Source organism: Pan troglodytes, chromosome 21 (genome assembly GCF_028858775.2).
Source record: "Pan troglodytes isolate AG18354 chromosome 21, NHGRI_mPanTro3-v2.0_pri, whole genome shotgun sequence".
Classification (NCBI taxonomy): Eukaryota; Metazoa; Chordata; class Mammalia; order Primates; family Hominidae; genus Pan; species Pan troglodytes.
In genome coordinates, this window is record NC_072419.2 from 57,751,593 (window position 1) to 57,773,193 (window position 21,601).

At 46.9% G+C, this 21,601-nt stretch overlaps 1 protein-coding gene across 6 annotated transcripts in view; it reads right to left on the minus strand.

Annotated features, from left to right (window-relative positions):
• NFATC2 (nuclear factor of activated T cells 2) overlaps positions 1 to 21,601 on the minus strand; it is a 178,586-nt gene that overhangs the window by 71,844 nt on the left and 85,141 nt on the right. For all 6 annotated transcript variants that reach the window (XM_063802591.1, XM_003317015.7, XM_063802592.1 and 3 more), the window contains exons 4-5: positions 18,339 to 18,541; positions 16,836 to 17,008 (exon numbers count right to left, since the gene is read on the minus strand). In XM_063802591.1, coding sequence (XP_063658661.1) covers positions 16,836 to 17,008; positions 18,339 to 18,541 — 376 coding nt within the window. The remainder of the gene's footprint in view (positions 1 to 16,835; positions 17,009 to 18,338; positions 18,542 to 21,601) is intronic.

The window sequence follows — 21,601 nt, forward strand, 5'->3', positions numbered from 1 at the left end:
ACTGGGGAGCAGCTGGGGGCTTTTGGCCCCGGGGATGGGTGGTGCAGTGGCGAGAGCATCCCACCCATTTTACAGGTGGAAAGCCTGAGTCATCGCTACTGGGCAAGCCAGCCCAAGGCTTGCAGCCAGGAGGCCTGGGGACTGGAAGGGGCTGCAAGCTCTCAGTGCTGGGCGGGAGGCTGGCGCGGACAGTTGGGCTGTGAATCACTGCACGCTGCTGTGAACACAGCTCCTCTCTTTCCTGCGGCAGCCTCGTTGCTTCCCCCTTCAAAGCCTCATAGTCTCAGCAACCAACAGATTCAACCTTTGCCAAGTCTGCATTTCCTACCTCCCTACCTGAAGGAAAACTTTTTCTTTTAATGAAAATTTAAAGAGACAGAAAAAAGAGAAAACAGTGAGAGTCCAGTCCAGCTGCCTGGACGCCTTTAGCTATATTCTAGTACTACTACAACTCCAAGTGCGGGCCAGGGGCGTTGGCATCACTGGAGAGCTTGTTAGACATGCAGTACACCTCAGGCCCCACCCCAGACCTGCCCAGCCCAGATCTGCAGTTTTACAAGGAGTCCATGTGATTCTTGTGCACTATCAAGTTTGAGAAGCTCTGTTTAGCCCTGGCCAATTAGAATGGGAATGGGAGGTTAAAAATACTGACACCCAGGCCCTCCTCGTCCTTTTTTTTTTTGAGACATGGTCTCGCTCTGTCACCCAGGCAGGAGTACAGTGGTGGCATCATGGCTCACTGCAGCCTCTGCCTCCTGGGCTCAAGTGATCCTCCCACCTCAGCCTCCCGAGTAGCTGGCATTACAGGTGTGTGCCACCACATCGTGCTTATTTTTGTAGAGGCAGGGTTTTGCCATGTTACTCAGGCTTGTCTTGAACTCCTGGGCTCAAGCGATCTGCCTGCCTCGGCCTCCCGAAGTGTTGGGATTATAGGCATTAGCCACTGTGTCTAGCCCAGGGCCCAATTCTAAAGCAAGGTTTCTCAACCTTGACACTATTGCCATTTGGAGCTGGATAATTCCTTGTTGTCAGCAGGCAGGGGGTGTCCTGGGCATTGTACAATGTTTAGCAGCATCCCTGGGTTCTACCTATCAGATGCCAGGAGCACCCTACCCCCCAGTTGTGACAACCAAGATTGTCTCCAGACAAGGCTGGATATCCCCTGGGGAAGAGGGGTGCAAAATCATCCCTGGTTGAGAACAGCTGTTCTAGAGATTCTGACTTAAATGGTCTGAGGGTCAGGACCCCAGCATTGTTTTTATCTTAAAAAAAAAAAATCTTCAAGCCAGGTGCGGTGGCTCACGCCTGTAATCCTAGCACTTTGGGAGGCCGAGGCAGGTGGATCACAAGGTCAGGAAATCAAGATCATCCTGGCCAACATGGTGAAACCCCGTCTCTACTAAAACTCCAAAAAAAAAAAAAAAAAAAAAGAAATTATCTGGGCGTGGTGGTGGCATGTGTCTGTAGTCCCAGCTACTCGGGAGGCTGAGGCAGGAGAATTGCTTGAACCGGGGAGGCGGAGGTTACAGTGAGCAGAGATCACGCCACTGCACTCCAGCCTGGCGACAGAGCGAGACTCCTCTCAAAAACAAAAAAAAAATCTTCAAATGATTCCAAGAGGCCACAGCCAGGTTTTATCTGTGGTACCATCACTGCAGGGTAATACAGGGCCCTGGGAGCTGCAAGAGAATACATCATTAACTGCTGCTTGGGCTCCGGGGTCAGAAAGCCATGGTTTTGAGTCCTGCATCTGCCATCCCTGCTCTGTGACCCTGGGCAAGTCACTTCACCTAAGTCACAGATGCCTCCTCTGTAAGGTCATAACAGTACCTGCCCTCATGGGTCTGCTTCAAGCAGTACAAGACCCTGCATATGACTATATGGACGCAGTCAGTACATAGATGGTAAAATATCAAATATCAACCCAAATGGTCATGCATGGATACACAGATAAACGAAGCGTGGTCTATCCATGCAGAATATTACTCAGTCATGAAAAGGAATGAAGTGCTGGTGCCACGCCATGACATGGGTGGACCTTGAAACCATTAAGTGAAGTGAAAGGAGCCAGACACAAAAGGACAAATGGCACAGGATCCCGTTTATGTCAATCGGCCAGAACAGGCAAACGCAGAGAGACGGAGAGCAGATCAGGGCTCACTGGGGGTGGAAATTGGGCAGTGGCTGCTAATATGTGAGGCGTTTCTTTTTCTGGTGATAAAAAAATGTTCTGCAGGCCAGATGGGGTTTTCTCAGCCTGATGTCACTCTGTCCAGGTTCAAGTTCTGTCTTCATAGTTTACTAGCTGTGTGACCTTCGAGTGGCAGCTCTCTGTGCCTCAGTTTCCTCAGCAAAAATGATAAAGTTTGGCTGGGTGCAGTGGCTCAGGCCTGTAATCCCAGCACTTTGGGAGGCCGAGGCAGGTGGATCACCTGAGGTCAGAAGTTCGAGACCAGCCTGACCAATATGGTTAAACCCCATCTCTACTAAAAAATACAAAAATTGGCTGGGCCTGGTAGCATGTACCTGTAATCCCGGCTACTTGGGTGGCTGAGGTGGGAGAATCGCTTGAACCCAGGAGGCAGAGGTTGCAGTGAGCCGAGATCACGCTACTACACTCCAGGCTGGGCAACAAAGCAAGACTTCATCTCAAAAAAACAAACAAAAAAAACAAAACAAACAAAAAAAAGTTCTGCAACTACAGAGTAGTGGTAGTTGCACAATATTGTGAATGTACTTCATGCGCTGAATTGTATACTTTAAAATAGCTAAAATGGTAAATTTTATGTGTATTTTACCACAATAGGAGAAAATATCCTATATAAGACAAAACAGCCCATGCTTAGCACACAGTAACAACTCAAGACATGATGGTCTTTGCGATCGTTGACTTTCAAAAATGCCCCTCTTTTTCTTGCTAAGTTATTTTCAAAACACTTTATTTGTTTAAACCCTTAAATCGTAGCCCTACAGCAAGGAAGACACTATTAATCCCATCTAGAGAGGAGAGGACAGATGCTCAGAGCTCAGCTTCAGTGAAGGGCAGCACGTAGTCTTGGTTAAGGCTATAGTGTTGGACACCCCCTTGGGTGATCCTTGTAGGGGTTTTCACAGCTCTGAGCCTCAGTCTCCCCATCTGTAAAATGGGGCTGTTAACAGTCCCACTTCACAGGTCATTACAAGGATTAAACAAGTTCATCAAAAGCGTGTCTGGCTTAATAAACATGGGTCAGCAAGGTTAGCAACACTAAAAGCTGTAGCTTCTGAGAGGCTGTATGTGCCAGCCATAGACATTGTTGTCTTATATATTTTAGCATATATGTACCAAACATATGCATGTGTGTACACAGGTCACCTCTGTGGTCACTGCTGTTCTCGGTGAATCCTGAGCCATAACCCAGGTTTCTTCTTTTTTTTTTTTTTTTAATAGAGACTGGATGTTGCCATGTTGCCTAGGCTGATCTCAAACACCTGAGCTCAGGCGATCCACACGCCTCACCCTCCCAAAGTGCTTGGATCATAGGCATGAGCCACTACGCCTGGCCCAGGTTTCTTGACCCCAGTTGCCAGTGTTTCTCAAAGTGTGGCTCTCAGGTCACCTGTAGCAGAATCTTCCCCCAGCAGGGTCAGAAGGTGCTAGATAAAAATGCAGATACCCAGGCCATATCCCTCACCCTCTGTGCCCCAACCTCTCGGGCAGAGGCCAGACATTTGCATTTTAACAATCTTTCCGGGTGACTTGTCACGCACGTTTGCTTAAGAGCCAAGTTCCACACTTAAGAGGCCACCTGAGGACGGGGAACTCCTCCAGGGCAGGCCCCAGTCCTCAGAGAACCCAGAGGCAAAGCAATTAGCTTTTGAAAGAGGAACTGAAGCCAGCGCACAGCAGCCCAAATTACCCTCCTGAGCTCTACTTCTCTATTGCTCTCTGATGCAACCTCCATCACCTATGGCTGCTAATTGGGGTGACAGGTCCAGGGTGGGTGGGAGGCTCTAAGGAAGCCCAGTGGGCCTCCCAGGCTTGCACCCACCCTCCTCATCAGCCCCCCTTTCTCCCATTCATTTCTGAGACTGCAGACAATCCAAACCGCACAGCCTGCAGTTTTCCAACCAAACCAGGCACCTTGCTTTTAAAGTCATCTTTGAGGGCCTGGCTCAGGCCTGCGGGTGAAGTCTTGACCTCTGCTCCCGCTTAAGCTTCAAGGTGGCCCCTGCAAAGTGACTTCCCCAGGCTTCCCTCCTGCCCCTGGATTCTGGCACGTCATAAAGTGGCTTGGGGGGGCTCTTGTATTTTACGAGCTCTGAATCAACAGGACGCTGTTGGTTTAACCAGTTTGGGTGTTGACTTTGTCTTGCAACTGTGCCCACCTGCAGCACAGCAGCAGCCACCGCAAAGGTTCAGCGAAGAAAACTGACACCGGCACAGGGTTCCCCCACATCACCCAAGTAGGCCTGGAAATGGGAAGTTATTGCCTGACTATGTGAAATTCGCCGTCAAGCCGGGTGGCCAAGAATTACGATCTATCCAAGAACCTCAGGAGAGACTGGTTAGAGAAATTCACTCCTACAGAGAGGGCAGTTTCTGTTAATAACAGCAGACAGACTGGGTGTGGTGGCTCACCCCTGTAATCCCAGCACTTTGGGAGGCCAAGGTGGGCAGATCACTTGAGGTCAGAAGTTCGAGACCAGCCTGGCCAACGTGGTGAAACCCCATCTCCACTAAAACTACAAAAAAAGTTAGCTGGGCGTGGTGGTGCGTGCCTGGAATCCCAGCTACTTGGGAGGCTGAGGCAAGAGAATTGCTTGACCTGGGAGGTGGCGGTTGCAGTGAGTTGAGATTGCACCACTGCCCTCAAGCCTGGGTGACACAGCAAGACTCTGTTTCAACAATAAAAATAAATTTAAATTTAAAAAATAACAGGCCGGGCAGGGTGACTTATGCCTGTAATCCCAGCACTTTGGGAGGCTGAGGCTGGCAGATCACCTGAGGTCAGGAGTTTGAGACCAGCCTGGCCAACATGATGAAACCCCATCTCTGCTAATAATACAAAAAAAAAAAAAAAAAATAGCTGGGCATGATGGCACGCACCTGTAATCCCAGCTACTCAGGAGGCTGAGGCAGGAGAACTGCTTGAACCCAGGAGGCAGAGGTTGCAGTGAGTCAAGATCACGCCACTGCACTCCAGCGTGGATGACAGAGCGAGACTCTGTCTCAAAAAACTAAAAATAAATAGCAGACAATTACAAATGCTATAAAGACTACAGATTGCAGGCACAACATATACACATTTTTAAAAACATTATAAAACACCCACACCAAGAAGCAATTTAGGGTTCACACGTAAAAGTAACATTCTAATTTTGGGACTTTGAGCAAGACACTTAATTTCTTTGCCTCTGTTTTTCAACTATAAAATGGGAATATCACAGCACTAACCTCACTGGGCTGCCTGCAGATTAAATGAGCTAATCCACGGGCCTGCGTGGCATCTCATCAGGACTCAGTGAATGTTAGTTGTGTTTATTTTTATTGCTAAACTTCATGAGACCACAAAGCAGGAATCACTCCCGTTTTAGAGTAGAAGACATTGATCCTCCCAGAGGAGAAGGAATAAGCTTGGGAGCTCACAGCGAATGGACAGGCAGAATTTGGACCTACACTGTGGGATTCCACTACCCCATGGGACCCTCTGCAGTGAAACGGAGGACTTCGTGGGAAAGACACCGGCCAGCCCAGGCAAGAAGGTTCCTCCCATTGGTCATCGTTCTGGCCCGAGCACTGAGCAACCCTGGCCTCGGCGCTCCAGCTGCTGTCAGCCCTTCTTGTCTCTGTATCAGGCCCCATCCTTGGCCGTGAGCCTGGTCTGGCTGGGCCTGGCTTGGCCCAGAATGTGCTGCCGACTCAGGCATCTCCCGGGAGAGGCTGTGAGCAGGGCCAGCAGACAGGCCCCTCAGCCTCCACTCTGGCTGTTCCCTGGGTCTTCCCTGGGAAGTGGGAGAGTGGAGGGGAACCAAAATCTCCCTTAGTGTGGGGCTCACCTCTTTGAGGGAGCCACTAAGGTCCACAGCAAGGGAGTAGGGTATGATGTGTGCAAATGCATGAGACACACAGTCAGTGACAAAGTTCTAGCTGTGGGCCTCAGTGCGGGGGGGCCTCAGCTTCAGCTTTCTCATATGGAGAAATGCAGCAGCACGGCCCCTCCTGTGAGACTTTCCTATCTCATCCACTCCACAGGACATCAGGGAGAGTAGGAGCTGCTGTCTCTCCTCCCATCAGATCATTACTCTACCATTCCAATGTACTAACAGGCACCCTCTTCAGAATATTCCCAGATCCAGTGGGAATATTCTCAGTGATCCAGAGCTCATCAGTCCAAAACCTGATGAGCTCTGGATCACTGAGGAACCCAGGCAGCCTGGACAGAGAAAAGAAGATGGCTTTAATCCCAGCTCTGCCCCTGCCTTGCCAGCCGTGGGACTGCAGCAAGTCACTCATCCTTCGGAGCCTCAGCCTGCAGGCGCCCACACCCTGCAAGGGTGCTTTTCTGTGCCTCCATCACTGGCATATTATCAAATGCTTCGAACAAATGAACTGAGCAAACGTTTAAGATGGGCCTTCTGAGGTTATGATGAGGATGGAAATGAGTTAACCTCAGTGCATCTGTGGGTACATCGTAGGTGTTCAGAAGGGCACTCTGCCTTCCCAGCTCCCTCATAACTAGCCCAGTAAAGGGCCGGGTAGGTAACTATTTCAATCAGCACAGAAGCCACCCCAATCCTGGGCTCTCCAAAAAAAACAACTTTCCTCCACTCACTCATCAGCTGGCCCACCCCACTGGGCCAGATAACTATTGGGGTTCCTTCCCAGCAGCAGGGTATGTTGCAGGCTGTCTGCTCGACTCTCACACCGGCCTACTGCTGCCTGCGTTTCAGACTCCTGCAGTGACAGGGTGGCAGCCAGAGGTATGTAAAGCCTGCTTTACAGAACTACGGGAGGGCTGCAGGCAAGACAATGAGATCCGTCCACACTGGGCCACCACAAAGGAGGCACTTGAGTTACCCTGTGGGATCACATCTGGCACTTACTGTGTGAGACACACACGCATTTAACCGCCACCCTGAGGGAGGTACTATTATTCTCCCCATTTTACAGATAGGGAAAGCGAGGCACAGAGTGTTTAAGTAATCTCCCCAGGACTAAGCAGCCAGTAAGTGGCAGAGGCAGGATTTGAACCCAAGCTACCTGCTCCAAAGCCCACATTCCTAACCGCCACTCTAAACTGCTTCTCCCCATCATGCAGCTTTCTGGCACTTCTGAAATAGGGCTTCTTGGTCACTTGCCTTCGAGAGCAGAGGCTGACAAAGGCCTGGCCAACCTGCTCTCTGCCCAGTGCTCCGGTTTCATCCAAGATTTACCACTACAGGATCTTGAAGGTGACAATCTAGTGCCGGGGGGTGGGGGGATGAGGAGTGGGGTGGACAGGTGCCCACAGCCCCCTGGAGGCCCTTGAGCTGGTCTCTGATTTATAATGAGATGATGCCACCCTTTGTGTTTCTGGCCCAAATTAATCTATCACTCAATATGTAGTTAAGCCTTGATGCCCCGAGGCTCAGTGGGATGCAATGTTACCACTGGCTTGCCCCTCACTAGCTGGATGGCCGCAGGCAAGCTCACTTCTCCATGCTACAGTTTTTCCAGCCTCTTCGCATACTGATTCAGTCACAATACAGAACGTACTTGACACACAGCAGGTGATTAATAACTTCATTTCTCTACACCTCTTCCCTGTCCTGTCCCTCTCATCTTCTTTCTTCCTTCATTCTGCCTTAAAGTATTGATTAGCACCTACTATGTGCTAGGCTGTGTGCTAAATGAATATTAAAATAGAAATCACAGCTGGGCGTGGTGGCTCAGGCCTGTAATCCCAGCACTTTGGGAGGCCAAGGCAGGTGGATCACCTGAGGTCAGGAGTTTGAGACCAGCCTGGCCAACATGGTGAAACCCCGTCTCTACTAAAAATAAAAAAAATTAGCCAGGCTTGGTGGTGGCCTCCTGTAGTCCCAGCTACTCAGGAGGTTGAGGAACGAGAATCACTTGAACCTGGGAGACAGAGGCTGCAGCGAGCCAAGATTGCACCACTGCACTCCAGCCTGGGTGACAGAGTGAGAATCCATCTCAAAAAACTATATATATAGAAATCACATCATGTCAACCTCCTACTTGGAACCCATGGCTTCCCATCCTAATTAGAATAAAATCCGAATCCCCCAGCTTGGGCTCAGACCTCACCTCCGACCCCTCACCCCACCTATAACACTCCACACAGTCTCCCTGGGTACCTTTCTCCTCCCTGGAGACCCTGAGCTTATCCCTGCCTCAGGGCCTTTGTACTGGCTATAATTCCCCATGGACCAATCACTCAGGTCCTGGTGAATAAGCTCCATCCTCACAGGGGCCTTCCCTGATCGGCATGACAGACACATATTTAACCAGCCTAGCCAAGATGGTGATGTTGCTGTTCCCGCACTCCCAAGCCACCAACCCGTGGTCCTTGTTATTTTCATCATGACATTTGGCTCTCAAATGCTGTCTTTGCTTGTTTACTGTCTGTCTTCCCCACTAGAATGTAACCTTTGTGAGGGCAGGGACTTTGTTTTGTTCAGTGTTGTATCCCTAGTGCCCAGAACAGTATATATCACATGCCAAATGTATTTTAAGTTGAAAGAATAAATATTGGGAAGCCCACGATAATGATGTGAGTCATTTCAGCTTCCGGCAGGAGCAGCTGAACAAGATGAGCATTTCTGATTCACAAAGCGAAGCACAGTCAACATGCCATTCAGGCCTCCCTAATTCTTTTGTTTGTTTTGAGATGGAGTCTCACTCTGTCGCCCAGGCTGAAGTGCAGTGGTGCGATCTCGGCTCACTGCAACCTCCGCCTCCCGGGTTCAAGTGATTCTCCTGCCTCAGCCTCCAGAGTAGCTGGGGTTACAGGTGTGCACCACCACACCTGGCTAACTTTTGTATTTTTAGTAGAGACGGGGTTTCGCCATGTTGGCCAGGCTGGTCTCGAACTCCTGACCTCAAGTGATCCGCCCACTTCAGCCTCCCAAGGTGCTGAGATTCCAGGCATGAGCCACCACACCTGGCCCGGGCCTCCCTCCCTAATTCTAAGGGTTTCCTGAAGCAATGCTGCATTAGCACCCAACCGCCAGCTAGACCCAGGAGAGTAAAGTGAGGGATAAAACGGAAGGTGTGCAAGAAGCATCGGGGTCGTAGGTTGTCTAATCTTTTGCTTTCAGAAAAAAAAAGGCATCAGAAATAGCTGAATTTCCATAGGGAAAACAATGGAGCTGGACCCTACCCCACACGATACACAAAAACCAACCTGCACGGATCAGAGCCCCAAACATGAAACCAGAACCGAAAAGCTTCCAGAAGAAAATGTGACAGAATGTCTTTGCTACCTTCAGATAGGCAGAGATTTCCTGGAGGAATGCAAAAAGCACTAATCCCAGAAGAAAAGAAAATGACAAATTTGGCTTCATCAAAATAAAATATGAATGTTCATAAAAAGACACTCCCTGGGCTGGGCGCAGTGGCTCACGTCTGTAATCCCAGCAGTTTGGGAGACCGAGGCGGGCGGATCGCCTGAGGTCAGGAGTTCAAGACCAGCCTGGTCAACATGGTGAAACCCCATCTCTACTAAAAATACAAGAATTAGCTGGGCATGGTGGCAGTCGCCTGTAATCCCAGCTACTCGGGAGGCTCAGGCAGGAGAATCGCTTCAACCCGGGAGGCAGAGGTCACAGTGAGCCAAGATTGCACCATTGCACTCCAGCCTGAGCAACAAGAGCGAGACTTAGTCTCAAAAAAAAAAAAAAGACACAAGACATTACCTGAAAATAAACAGGTAAGCCACAGATAGGGAAAAATATACACAAATCTGACAAAGGACTTATGTCCAGAATATATAAAGAACTGATGCATATTAACAATAAAAATATGAATAACCCAGTTAAAAATGGGCAAATATTTGAACAGACAATTGACCAAAGAAGATACATAGGCCAGACACGGTGGCTCACGCCTGTAATCCCAACAGTTTGGGAGGTGGAGGCAGGTGGATCACCTGAGGTCAGGAGTTCGACACCAGCCTGGCCAACATGGTGAAACCCCGTCTCAAATAAAAATACAAAGATTAGCCGGGCATGGTGGTGGGTGCCTGTAATCCCAGCTACTCCAGAGGCTGAGGCAGGAGAATCACTTGAAGCTGGGAGGCAGAGGTTGCAGTGAGCCAAGATCATGCCATTGCACTCCAGCCTGGGGGACAAGAGTGAGACTCCGTCTCAAAAAAATAAAAAAATAGAAGATACATAGATAGCCAACAAGCACCTGAATCATTAGTCATTAGGGAAATGCACATTAAAACCACAATGAGATCCCATTTTACTCTCATTAGAAGGGTTAAAATTTAAAAGACTGACAATACCAAATATTGGTGAGGATGTAGAGTAACTGGAACTCTCATACATCCTTGTTCAGAGTGGAATATGATGTTGAAAATACATAAATAAAAACATACACAACCAAGTCCCTTCCTAGGTCATTTACCCAAGAGAAATGAAAGCATTTGCTCACAGAAGGACTTGAGTAGGAATGTTCATAGCAGCCTTATCCATAAACCTAAGCCCCGGGAACAGACCAAATTTCTATCAATGGTAAATAAACAATTGTTATATTCACGCAATTGAATAGTAGTGCTCAGCAATAATTAGGAATGCATTACTGAATAACACCATAGCAGTGACAGATCTCAAAAATAACATGCTGAGCAAAAACAGCCAGACCCAGAAGGGTACACACTGTATTAATTCCATTCTATAAAGTTCTAGAACAGGGAAGATTAATCAACCGTGATAGAAATCAGAACAGCGCTGCCTCCGTGTGTGGGCTTGAGGAGGCGGCCTTGGCTGAAGGGACATGGGGAACGTTCAAGAGTGAAGAAAGTGCTCTGTCTTGAGTGGTGGTTACGTGGGTATATGCGATTGTCAAAAATCACTGAACACCTACAATCTATGCAATCTACTTTATCTTAATTATACCTCCATAAAAATATATATATATGTCACAAAGAGAGGCAGAGAGGGAAAAGAGCATGTGAGAAAATCCACTTTCTAACCCACACCCCATACCCACTCCCAAGCCCTGCAAAATGAGCAAAGCAAATTTACATTCTGTGCCCTGAGCTGGCAGGGCTTTGTGTGAAATTGCTTTACGTGTTTTCTGAAATACACGGAGCAGAGAGGCCCATCTGCTGGGCAGGGAGAAAGCCACGGTGGCTTGGGCAGAGCTGCCTGGCGACATGGCTGGAGAGGTTCTGTTAAGTTCTCACAGGACCAGGTGTGTGCCTGTGGACATCTCCCGTCTCATTGCAGCCTTTTTCTCCCCACTGGGCAGTGTGGAAATACAGCCTGGAGATCGTCACCATGTGCTGAGCCCCGGCAAACACTGCCTGGTTCCGTCTTTATAGGACAGAGACTGACAAGTAAACTGGGCTGTCAGAGCACAAAGGGGGGCACCCCGTACCGTGTGGGGTCAGGGAATGCTTCCTCCTTGAGGAGCCATCTAAACAGGGGCCTTGGATGAGGAGGGGTTAGCCAAGCCACTGAAGGATGGGGAGGGGTGGGCTCCAGATATGCACCTCTCAAAGTCCGCCCCATATCAGAATCACTGGGAGACCTCGGAAAGCCTCCATGCCCAGGCCACATCCTGACAACCAAATCAGAGTCTCCAGGGTGGGACCAGGACATCAGTATTTTTTTTTTTTCTGAAACGGCATCTAACTTTGTCACCCAAGCTGGAGTGCAGTGGTGCAATCTCGGCTCACTGCAGCCTCAACCTCCTGGGTCCAAGCAATCTGCCCACCTCAGGCCCCCAAGTAGCTGAGACTACAGGCATGCACCAGCATGCCTGACTAATTGTTTTTGTAGAGATGGGTTTTCACCATGTTGGTCAGGCTGGTCTCCAACTCCTGAGCTCAAGTGATCGTCCGGCCTCAGCCTCTCAAAGCACTGAGATTATAGACGTAAGCCACCGAGCTTGGCCGGGCATCAGTATTTTTTAATACAACTCCCAGGTAATTCTGACATACGGTCAAGTCTGAGATGCTCTGGGCAGAGGTGACAGTGTGCAAAAGCCAAAATGTCAGAGAAAGATCCCAATGCATTTGGGAAACGAGGAGCAGACAGGAAGGGAAGCCAACAAATGCAGTTGAGGAAGTGTAGTGGGTTACACATAGTACCCCCTACCCGACTCCTCCTCCCTGCAAACTTCACATCCACCCACAACCTCAGAACGTACCTTATTTGGAACCAGGGTCTTCACATATATAATTAAGGTAAGAATGGAGATGAGATCACCCTGGATTAGGTCTAAACCCAATAAGTGCATCCTCGTAAGCAACAGAAAAAGATACACACAGAGACCCAGAGAAGGCCATGTGCAGACAGAGGCAGAGACTGGAGCAATGCAGCCACAAGCCAAGGAAGGCCAGGGAGACCAGCAGGCACCAAAAGCTGGCGGGGATGGCACCGGCGGTTTCTCCCCTGAGTCTCCAGCAGGAACCAACCCTGCTGACACCTTGATTTCAGACTTCTAGCCTCCAGAACAGTGAGAGAACACATTTCTGTTGTTTCAAGCCACCTGGTTTGCAGTAATTGATTATGACAGCCTAGGAAACTAACATAAGAGGGAAGCAGGCGCCAGCTCTACCCCTGCAGGGAAAGTGGAGTTGAAGCTGACAACACCGAGGAGGCTGGGCTCAGGCGGGAATGAGGCTGAGCAGGAGGAGAGGGGAACTGCTCCGTGCCAAGTGGAGAAGGGAGGGCAGGCCCTTGCAGCTGCTGTCTATCATGGGTAGGCTTGTTGTTGGGGAAGACGGGGGTGATCCCTCTGACCTCTTCATACTCCAGAGAAGTGGGAGGTGGGGTTATCTACATGGAGTGGGAAGGGGTGGGGGCAGCATTCAGAGGCTGGGAGACTGGAGAAGGGTCAGGTCAGTCTTCCTGAGAATAAGGAAAGGGGCAGTGGGGGAAGCTGGAAGGATCTCCTCGGCAATGCTGAAGCCCTAGTGGAAACAGAAGACTGGAAACACAAGAGTGCCAGTCTGTGCAAAAGTGAGATTGCAGCTCTGACCAGCTGGCATGCAAATAAACATAAGGCACCTGCACTCCTAGCAAATCACTCCACCTTCCAAAGAGCTGCCTCTGGTAGTTTGTTCATGTTGTTTCTGCTAGCATCGGAGAACTTACCCTTGATCCCTAAGACAGTACATAAAAGACATCTCCAAAGTAAATAAATTAGCCTTGCAAATAAGTACCAGCCCACGAAGTGTTTTTCTCACCAACTCACTCTCCCTGTCATTGGAGACTCTGGCTTAGTCAGTATACACTGTCTAAGGGTATACTGTCATTAGTAACAATGTATTTTACAATACTCTGCCAGCGCATGTTACGGACTAATTGCTAACATGTATTTACTGACTACCTCCCTGTGGATTATACAGTAAGTAGTCAATAAATATTTATGGACCTACTAGGCACTGGTCTAGGGAAACAGAACAAAGAAGTAAATAAAAATGACAGAAAATTATTAGTGAGAACTAGAGTGGCCAACTGGTAGCTCAGCTTGGTATTGCAAGAGAGGGTGGGTTATGGGAACCAAAAGAAGAAAGGATTTCATAGAACCAGAAAGTTGAAGACTGGCTTTCCTACCTACCAAGTAAAAACAGGTGAATCACCTTACCAAGAAGTCTCAGTTTCCTTCTCTGTCAAAAGAAGGCAGGTGAATCAGGCAAATGCCTTTTTAAAAAGAAAAGAAAACAATTTTCAATGTTCAAACAGCTTTCTAACACCCTGAAGATCTTGCTGGAGGTACATGTGGTTAAGTGATAATCCTCAAAGTCTTAGATTGACATAAGATAAGTTGCCTTGAGAAACCCAAAGAGAGGGAGGATCAGGGGTTCCTGTCCCCACCTTGCTACAAACCCCAGTCCCATCCTGGAACATGAGTCATTTGCCAGAAAGGGGAGACCTTATCTGCTCACAATCCCCCAAATCGCTGCAAGTTTCCTTCCAAAAACATCTTGAGAGGTTCAAAACCAAGACTTTGGTGGGGCAGCCACCACGACCAGCATTTGATGGACAGGAGTAGGGTCTACTGAGCTGAGCAGGAGAATTCCAGTATTTCTAGTAATGGGGTTTTCAACATGTTTTCCCTTGGTATCTACTATTGGGTCTTTCTCTTCTAAGATCAGAATACAAGCTCACCACCAATTCAGACTGATCCATGTCTTGACTCAAAAGGCTGAAAGAAATTAGAGTAACTCTTCATTCATTTCCAAAGACCAACCAAGACCAAGTTCTGGCTGCTCTCCCAAAGAAAGGACCATCCTCTCTCCTTCCTGACTTTTCACCATGAAGGCTAGGCTTTCCCAACCTCTTCTGCAGAAAATACGCTTTCCCTTTGCATGTTAGTCTTAAGACTATCTCTGATTAACAGAAGGTATCTGCAGATATTTTCTGACTGCAGAGCATTTTGATTTTTCTACTATCTTTTTAAATCAGGATATTTTTTGGTTTATTTTTAAAAACCAGAAGATTTCCAGCGCCAGCTGATGGTTGCAGCAAAGCACCATGGCACATGTTTACCTGTGTAACAAACCTGCACGTCCTACACATCTAACCTGGAACTTAAAATAGGCCAGGTGTGGTGGCTCACGCCTACGATCCCAGCACTTTGGGCGGCTGAGGTGGGTGGATCATCTGAGGTCAGGAGTTCGAGACCAGCCTGGCCAACATGGCGAAACCCTGTCTCTACTAAAAAATACAAACAATTAGCCGGGCATGGTAGTGGGTGCCTGTAATCCCAGTTACTTGGAGGGCTGAGGCAGGAGAATCACTTGAACCTGGGAGGTAGAAGGTGCAGTGAGCCAAGATCGCGCCACGGCACTCCGGCTTGGATCAGAGAGTGAGATTCCTTCTTAATAAAATAAAATAAAATAACCAAAATATTTGATCACATTGAGTCTATATCCCCACGTGGAAATACTGGCTGCAGTTGGGTAGCAGCAGCGCATTTAGATAGTGAATGTCCCCAATCTCCACTATTCCCTGACGTCTACCACCCAACCTACCCCATTTATTTTCACAACCTCCCTGGCCTCTGTAGGAAGTTGATATTGTGACACCTAGTTATGGTAAAATGTCCAGCAAAAAGGAAAAAAAATCCTGAACCATAATTTAATATGGAACATGATTAGAACAGCATGAAACCAAATATTCTTAGAAGAAAGAGACTTTAAAACAATAGAAACAGTTTTTGTTTCTGGAACAAGGCTTATTTTCTTCTTCTTCATTCTTTTTTTTTTTTTTTTTTTTTTTGAGACAGGGTCTCACTCTGTTGCCCAGGCTGGAGTGCAGTGGTGCAATCTCAGCTCACCACAACCTCCACCTCCCGGATTCAAGTGATTCTCCTGCCTCAGCCTCCCAAGTAGTTGGAATTACAGGCGCGTACCACCACGCCCAGCTAATTTTGTATTTTTAGTAGAGATGGGGTTTCACCATGTTGGCCAGGCTGGTCTTGAACTCCTGACCTCAAGAGATCCACCAAAGTGCTGGGATTACAGGTGTGAGCCACTGCGCCTTGCCTCTTCTTTATGCTTTCTAAAATAACTTCTAAACTTTCAAACACTGAGCAGATAATAAGTGTTGTCACATCTAATTGCAGAGATTAACTACAAAACTGTGTTAACGTATAGGTAGACTTTAAACTTAGGTATAAAGTACGTAAGAATGAGCTCAAAGCTACTTCTTGTTTTGAAACCTGGTAGAAATGTGCCAGGTTTCTGCTCAGTGTCCTTCCAAATGGCAGATCTGGTCACTTCGTATCAGACTCCGAAAATCTTCTGCAATGATACAACCATCTGTCTGACTGTCCTTATCCTCTCCAGACCGTAAGCTCATTAAGGCCAGAGAAAGTATCCTGCTCATCTATGGATCCCCAACCCCTGGCATAGTGCAGGATACAAAACAGACCTCAGTCAACATGCAGAGATGGGTGCGGACACAGGGTGGGGGACAGGGCATGGGTGGGGGACAGGGCATGGCTCCCACGTGCAAAAGCCCCAGTTCCAATCCCAACCCTGCCACTCTTTGGTTGTGTGCACAATTTACCCCCTTGTGACTCCACCTTCTTATCTGTGAAATGGGCACACTGACACCAGCTAGTGCCCGGGATTGCTGTGAATATTCATGCTGAGCACTTAACACTGTGGGCACACTGACACCAGCTAGTGCCCGGGACTGCTGTGAATACTCATGCTGAGCACTTAACACTGTGACCAGCAGAGTCAAAGCTCAATGAGTGAGAGCTGCTGTGGTTTGTTATTGTTATTGAAAGGATAAAGAAGGAAAAGAAAAAAGGGCACCATGTACAGCAAACTCACTCCAAATGCATCTATCCTTTAAGACCAGAATGATATTTACACATTTCAAGTCTTCTGAATGAAGCTTTAGGCTACTTATTGGCCCTATTATTTTTAAATTTCCTATGAGGCCACAAAACCCTCCAGAAGTCAATAGAAGCAGCAAGAGAACACTGCAATGTGCTCTGTCTCTGTCCCCTCTGGTCATCTTGGGCCAGTGTAACCCTGTGGGTCCCACACATTCCCGCAGGCCACCCCGGGTACCTCGCCCATAATACACTGCTCCCGGGGGAAGCCCACGTGCCCTACGCTTTCTGAAGAAAGACCGGGCCCCAGGGCCCAACTTACAGCACTCGATGGGGTTAGATGCAGTCTGTAAAGAGACGATTCTGCCACTGGACTCTGGGATGTGAACTCGGAAAACCAGCCTCACCCGCGTGTTCTTTCTTCCAATGTCCGTCTCGCCTTTCCGCAGCTCAATGTCGGCGTTTCTAAGCTTCAAGATCCCCGCACAGTCGATGCTGCCAGGATGTTAAGAACCCCATTGTCACCAACTACCTTCAGGAGCAGGAAAGATCACCCCCAAAGCTGCCTTAGGCAGCCAAAATAATTCTACAGCCAGTCACTGGGGGAAACTGCAATACACTCACATAAGCATTTCAGCCAGGAATGTACACCAAGATGGGGGTAAAAAATACTTAACAAAAGCAATTAGAGAAATTCCCCAGTGAAAATTACTTGTCTAGGGAGATTTTTCATGCAAACTCTTCTACTCTCAAAAACATCTGAAAAACTCTATGTAACTGGGGACTATTGATTGTGGACTATTCAATAGATAAGAGTAGTGAATCAACGTGAAATCTCTTGAATTGAATAAATGTACTGTGATTGTGTATGAGAGCATCCTTGCTCTTAGGAAATGCATCCTGAAGTATTTAAAAGTAAAAGGGCATAAAGTCTGCAACTACCTCTCAAACAGTTCAGGAAAAAATGGAGAAGTGGGAAAGAAAGTGCTGGAGCACAGGTGAAGCATGTTAACGCCTGGGAAAGCCGAGGGGGCAGGATTCAGGAGTTCTTTGTACACTTCTGGCAGTATTTCTGTAAGTTTGAATTTATTTTCCCATCCAAAGGTTTTTTTTAACCCCAAAACGTGTGCAGTGGTTCCCAGATTTTAGCCATAGGCATATTAGCTTTGTGAATTTGGGCCTCTCTGCATCATTACTTAATGATCTCTCTAGGTCAAATTAATTTTTTAAATATAAGTAAATTTAACCTGATCCCATGCAACATAACACAAAGATTCACGAGTTCTTCCTCCTGAGGCACATGAAAATACTGACATATTATACTTTATTTATTTATTTATTTATTTATTTTTTTGAGACAGAGTCTCACTCTGTCACCCAGGCTGGAGTGCAGTAGTGCGATCTCGGCTCACAGCAACCTGCCCGCATCAAGTTCAAGCAATTCTCCTGCCTCAGCCTCCAGAGTATCTGGGATTACAGGCGCCCGCCACCATACCCAGCTAATTTTTGTACGTTTAATAGAGATGGGGTTTCACCATGCTGACCAGGCTGGTCTTGAATTCCTGATCTCAAGTGATCCACCCGCCTCAGCCTTCCAAAGCGCTAGGATTACAGGCGCGAGCCACCACGCCTGGCCTACATATTATGCTTTTAAAATGGAAACATTTAAAACAGAAATCACAACGGGTCGATGGATCATGGACTGAGAACTGCCATCAACAGCTGCTTCCATCAGTTCCGTAGAGTCCCCTCTCCCAAATCCCTGCCACCTGCCCCCTGCTCGCTTCTCCATGAAGACCCGCCGCCCTCAGCTCCCAGCCCTTACGTTGCCCTCATGTTGTTTTTGGGCTCCAAGGGGATCTCCAGGACTTTGGTGTTGCCCACTATCTTCTCATAGCTGGTGGTGGTGACAGTTTTCCCTGTGATTCGGTGCACCTGGTAGAAGGCGTGCGGCTTAAGGATCCGCTCATCAGCTGTCCCAATGAAGATCTGAAGTCCCAGAGGCTTGTTTTCCATGTAGCCATGGAGCTGGTGGGGGAGAAAACAAAATCATTAAGATGCGGGGTGTGGTGGCTCTAATCCAATAAACAAAAAAAGACCAGAGAGCTCATGGGCAGCAGAGAGAGTATGGGATTTCTGCAGCATCTGGAAGAATGGAGAACTGGAAACAACCTTGATGTCCAGCCAGAGGGTAACGCTTGGATAAATTACAGGGATCCCCTCTAACACTGAATATTAGGCAGCCACTAGAAAGAATACAGTAAGTCAGAACTGCATTTATGGAGAAACAGCCAGAAACTGTGCTTAATTGATGACTGAGGGTGGAAGGAGTGTTGCATAGTAGTGAGGATAACTGAAATTAACTGCAAATAAACTGAAAGGACAAACATAGAGCTCTTGATAGTGATTGCCTGAGAAGATCAGAAGAAAGAACTGTCACTTCTTTTTTTTTTAATATACTTTAAGTTTTAGGGTACATGTGCACAACGTGCAGGTTAGTTACATATGTATACATGTGCCATGTTGGTGTGCTGCACCCATTAACTCGTCATTTAACATTAGGTATATCTCCTAATGCTATCCCTCCCCCCTCCCCCCACCCCACAACAGGCCCCAGTGTGTGATGTTCCCCTTCCTGTGTCCATGTAGAACTGTCACTTCTTATATGACTATATTCCAATGAACAAAGTTTGATTGTGTAACTTTAAAAAAGAGTGTGACAAAAATGCCATAGTCTAAGTCAAAAGATAAAGACTGAAAGAAAATATGTGCAACATATAACAGATAAAAGATTAGCACATAGAATATATGAAGAATGCCTATAGTGAGTAAGTAAAAGATTCCCTGGCCATCTATTTAGAATTGAATCCTAATCCCAATGGCTTTCCCTATCTCTCTCTCCTACTTTTTATCCAGTCCAACACACTATACATTTTCTTGATTCCTTTTGCCTAAGTCTTTCTCCCAGAACTAAACTGTCACCTCTCTGAGAGCAGAGATGTTTGTCTAGTTAATTTGCCACAAAATCTCTAGCACCTAGAGTAATGCTTGGCACATAGTAGGCATTCTAGTACATATTTGATGAGTGAATTAATAAGGCTATCCAACAGAAAAAAAGTGAGTAAGATATTTGAACAGGAAATTCAGAGAAAACAAATGACCAGTTTGACTTCTAAACAAACATGCAAATTAGACAGCCATGAGATACCACTTTTCACCTGTTAGATTGGCACACATGTAGATATTTGATAATATCAAGTATTTTGGAGATTGTGGGGGGGACAGGCAATTTTATGCAGGTAAGAGCAATATAGACTGGTATAATTATTTTAAAGAGTATCAGAGCAACAGCTTTAGTAAAACTACATAAATAAACACTCTTTGACCCAGTAATTCCACCTCTCCATACGCAGCCTGGAGAAACACTGTATATGCAGGAGACACGTACAAAAATGTTTACAAAAACAAACAGAATAATGAACAATGAGTTACATCAATAGCCTGACTACTAATAGGACATGCCTAGGCTATGATACACTAAGAAGCACTTTAAAAAATAGTAAGGTAGAAGTCTATGAACTGACCCAGAAAGATCTAGGACACACTGTTGAAAAACAAAAGCAATGTGTAGAAAAATACATACAGCATGATACAACTTAAAAAAATGCAGAATGTTTTCCATCCATCCAGTTATAATAGAAAAAGGTGTGAAAGGATGTGCTCCAAACTGACCACATCATCACCTCTGTGAATGGAGAAGAAGCTCAAGATTGAGAAGGTGATCAAAGAGGACTTTGACTTTATATGCCATGTTATAGGAAGGATAGATTCTTAGAAACCTGTGAAATATTTAAAAAATATATATATACACATATATATATACATATGTGTGTGTGTGTATATATATATAAAATAACAAGAGACAAAAGGACATTGATCTAGAGTTTGATGATGTGTTCCTGTCTTGTCATTGAGTGGAGAAACACTAGACAAATCATTTAATCTTTCTGTGCCTCTATCCCTTTCTCCACTAATTGAGTGGGACTACAAGTGACAACTCACGAAGACCCCACTCTTCTCTGCAGATCCTTTGGTAGGATCTCCAGTCACCTGCCAAAAGGCAAAGTTGCAGGGTGATGAATGATTACATATGGTCTAGAATTGTGCAATCTAATGCAAGAGCCACTAACCACATGTATATATTAATTAAAATTAAGTAAAATTGAAAATTCAGTTTTTCAGGTACACTAGCCACATTTCAGTGCTCAGAAGCCACATGTGGCTAGTGGCAGCCACAATGAACAAACAGCACAGACACAGAACGTTTCCATCATCACAGAAAGTCCTATTGAACAATGCCGGTCTAGAAAGATGGCATGCTCATGTCCCCTTCTAAAAGCCATACAAAGAGAGAGGCTGGGAGTGGAACTGTGCTAGATGATCACCTTTTTTCATAACCTGCCAGACACTTACATAAGTGTCTGACACACACCTGAGAGGCGGCCTTGGGCCAAGATGGAAATCCAAGTCAGAAGCCTCTTATCTGAAGAACAGCTACTGTACTCAGTGACGAAAATCAAAAGAAGGGCAGCATTGAGAAGAGATTTTGTTTTTGTTGTTTTTGCTTTGCATTTGAGCCCAAGACAAATATATTTCCTCATCTCCTCTCCTGGATTTATCAAGAGTTGGTATCAAGAAGAAAGGTAGGATGGAGAGTGAGCCCTGATGATGTGGAGCTGTTTCCTCCTCAATGAAAGAAGAGCAGAAATCGCCTGCTGGGTGTACTCAAGGTAAACAGGCAGGGAACACCTGGAAATAAAATCTATCGTGTCCCTACAGCTCCACGTGAATCCAGCCATTTCCATCCCCTCTCTTTTTGGCACACCTGCCCAAGCCACCATCAACCCTCATTAGAGTGACCAGCACTGATTGCCCAACTTACCTCTGGCTGGTCTTTCACAGAACAGCTCGATGATCTTTTAAAAATGCAAATCAGATCCAGATACTCCCCTGCCTACAACCCTTCAAAGACTTCCTGTGGACTTAGATTAAAATCCAAACTCCATGTGATAGTCTAAGAAACTTCCC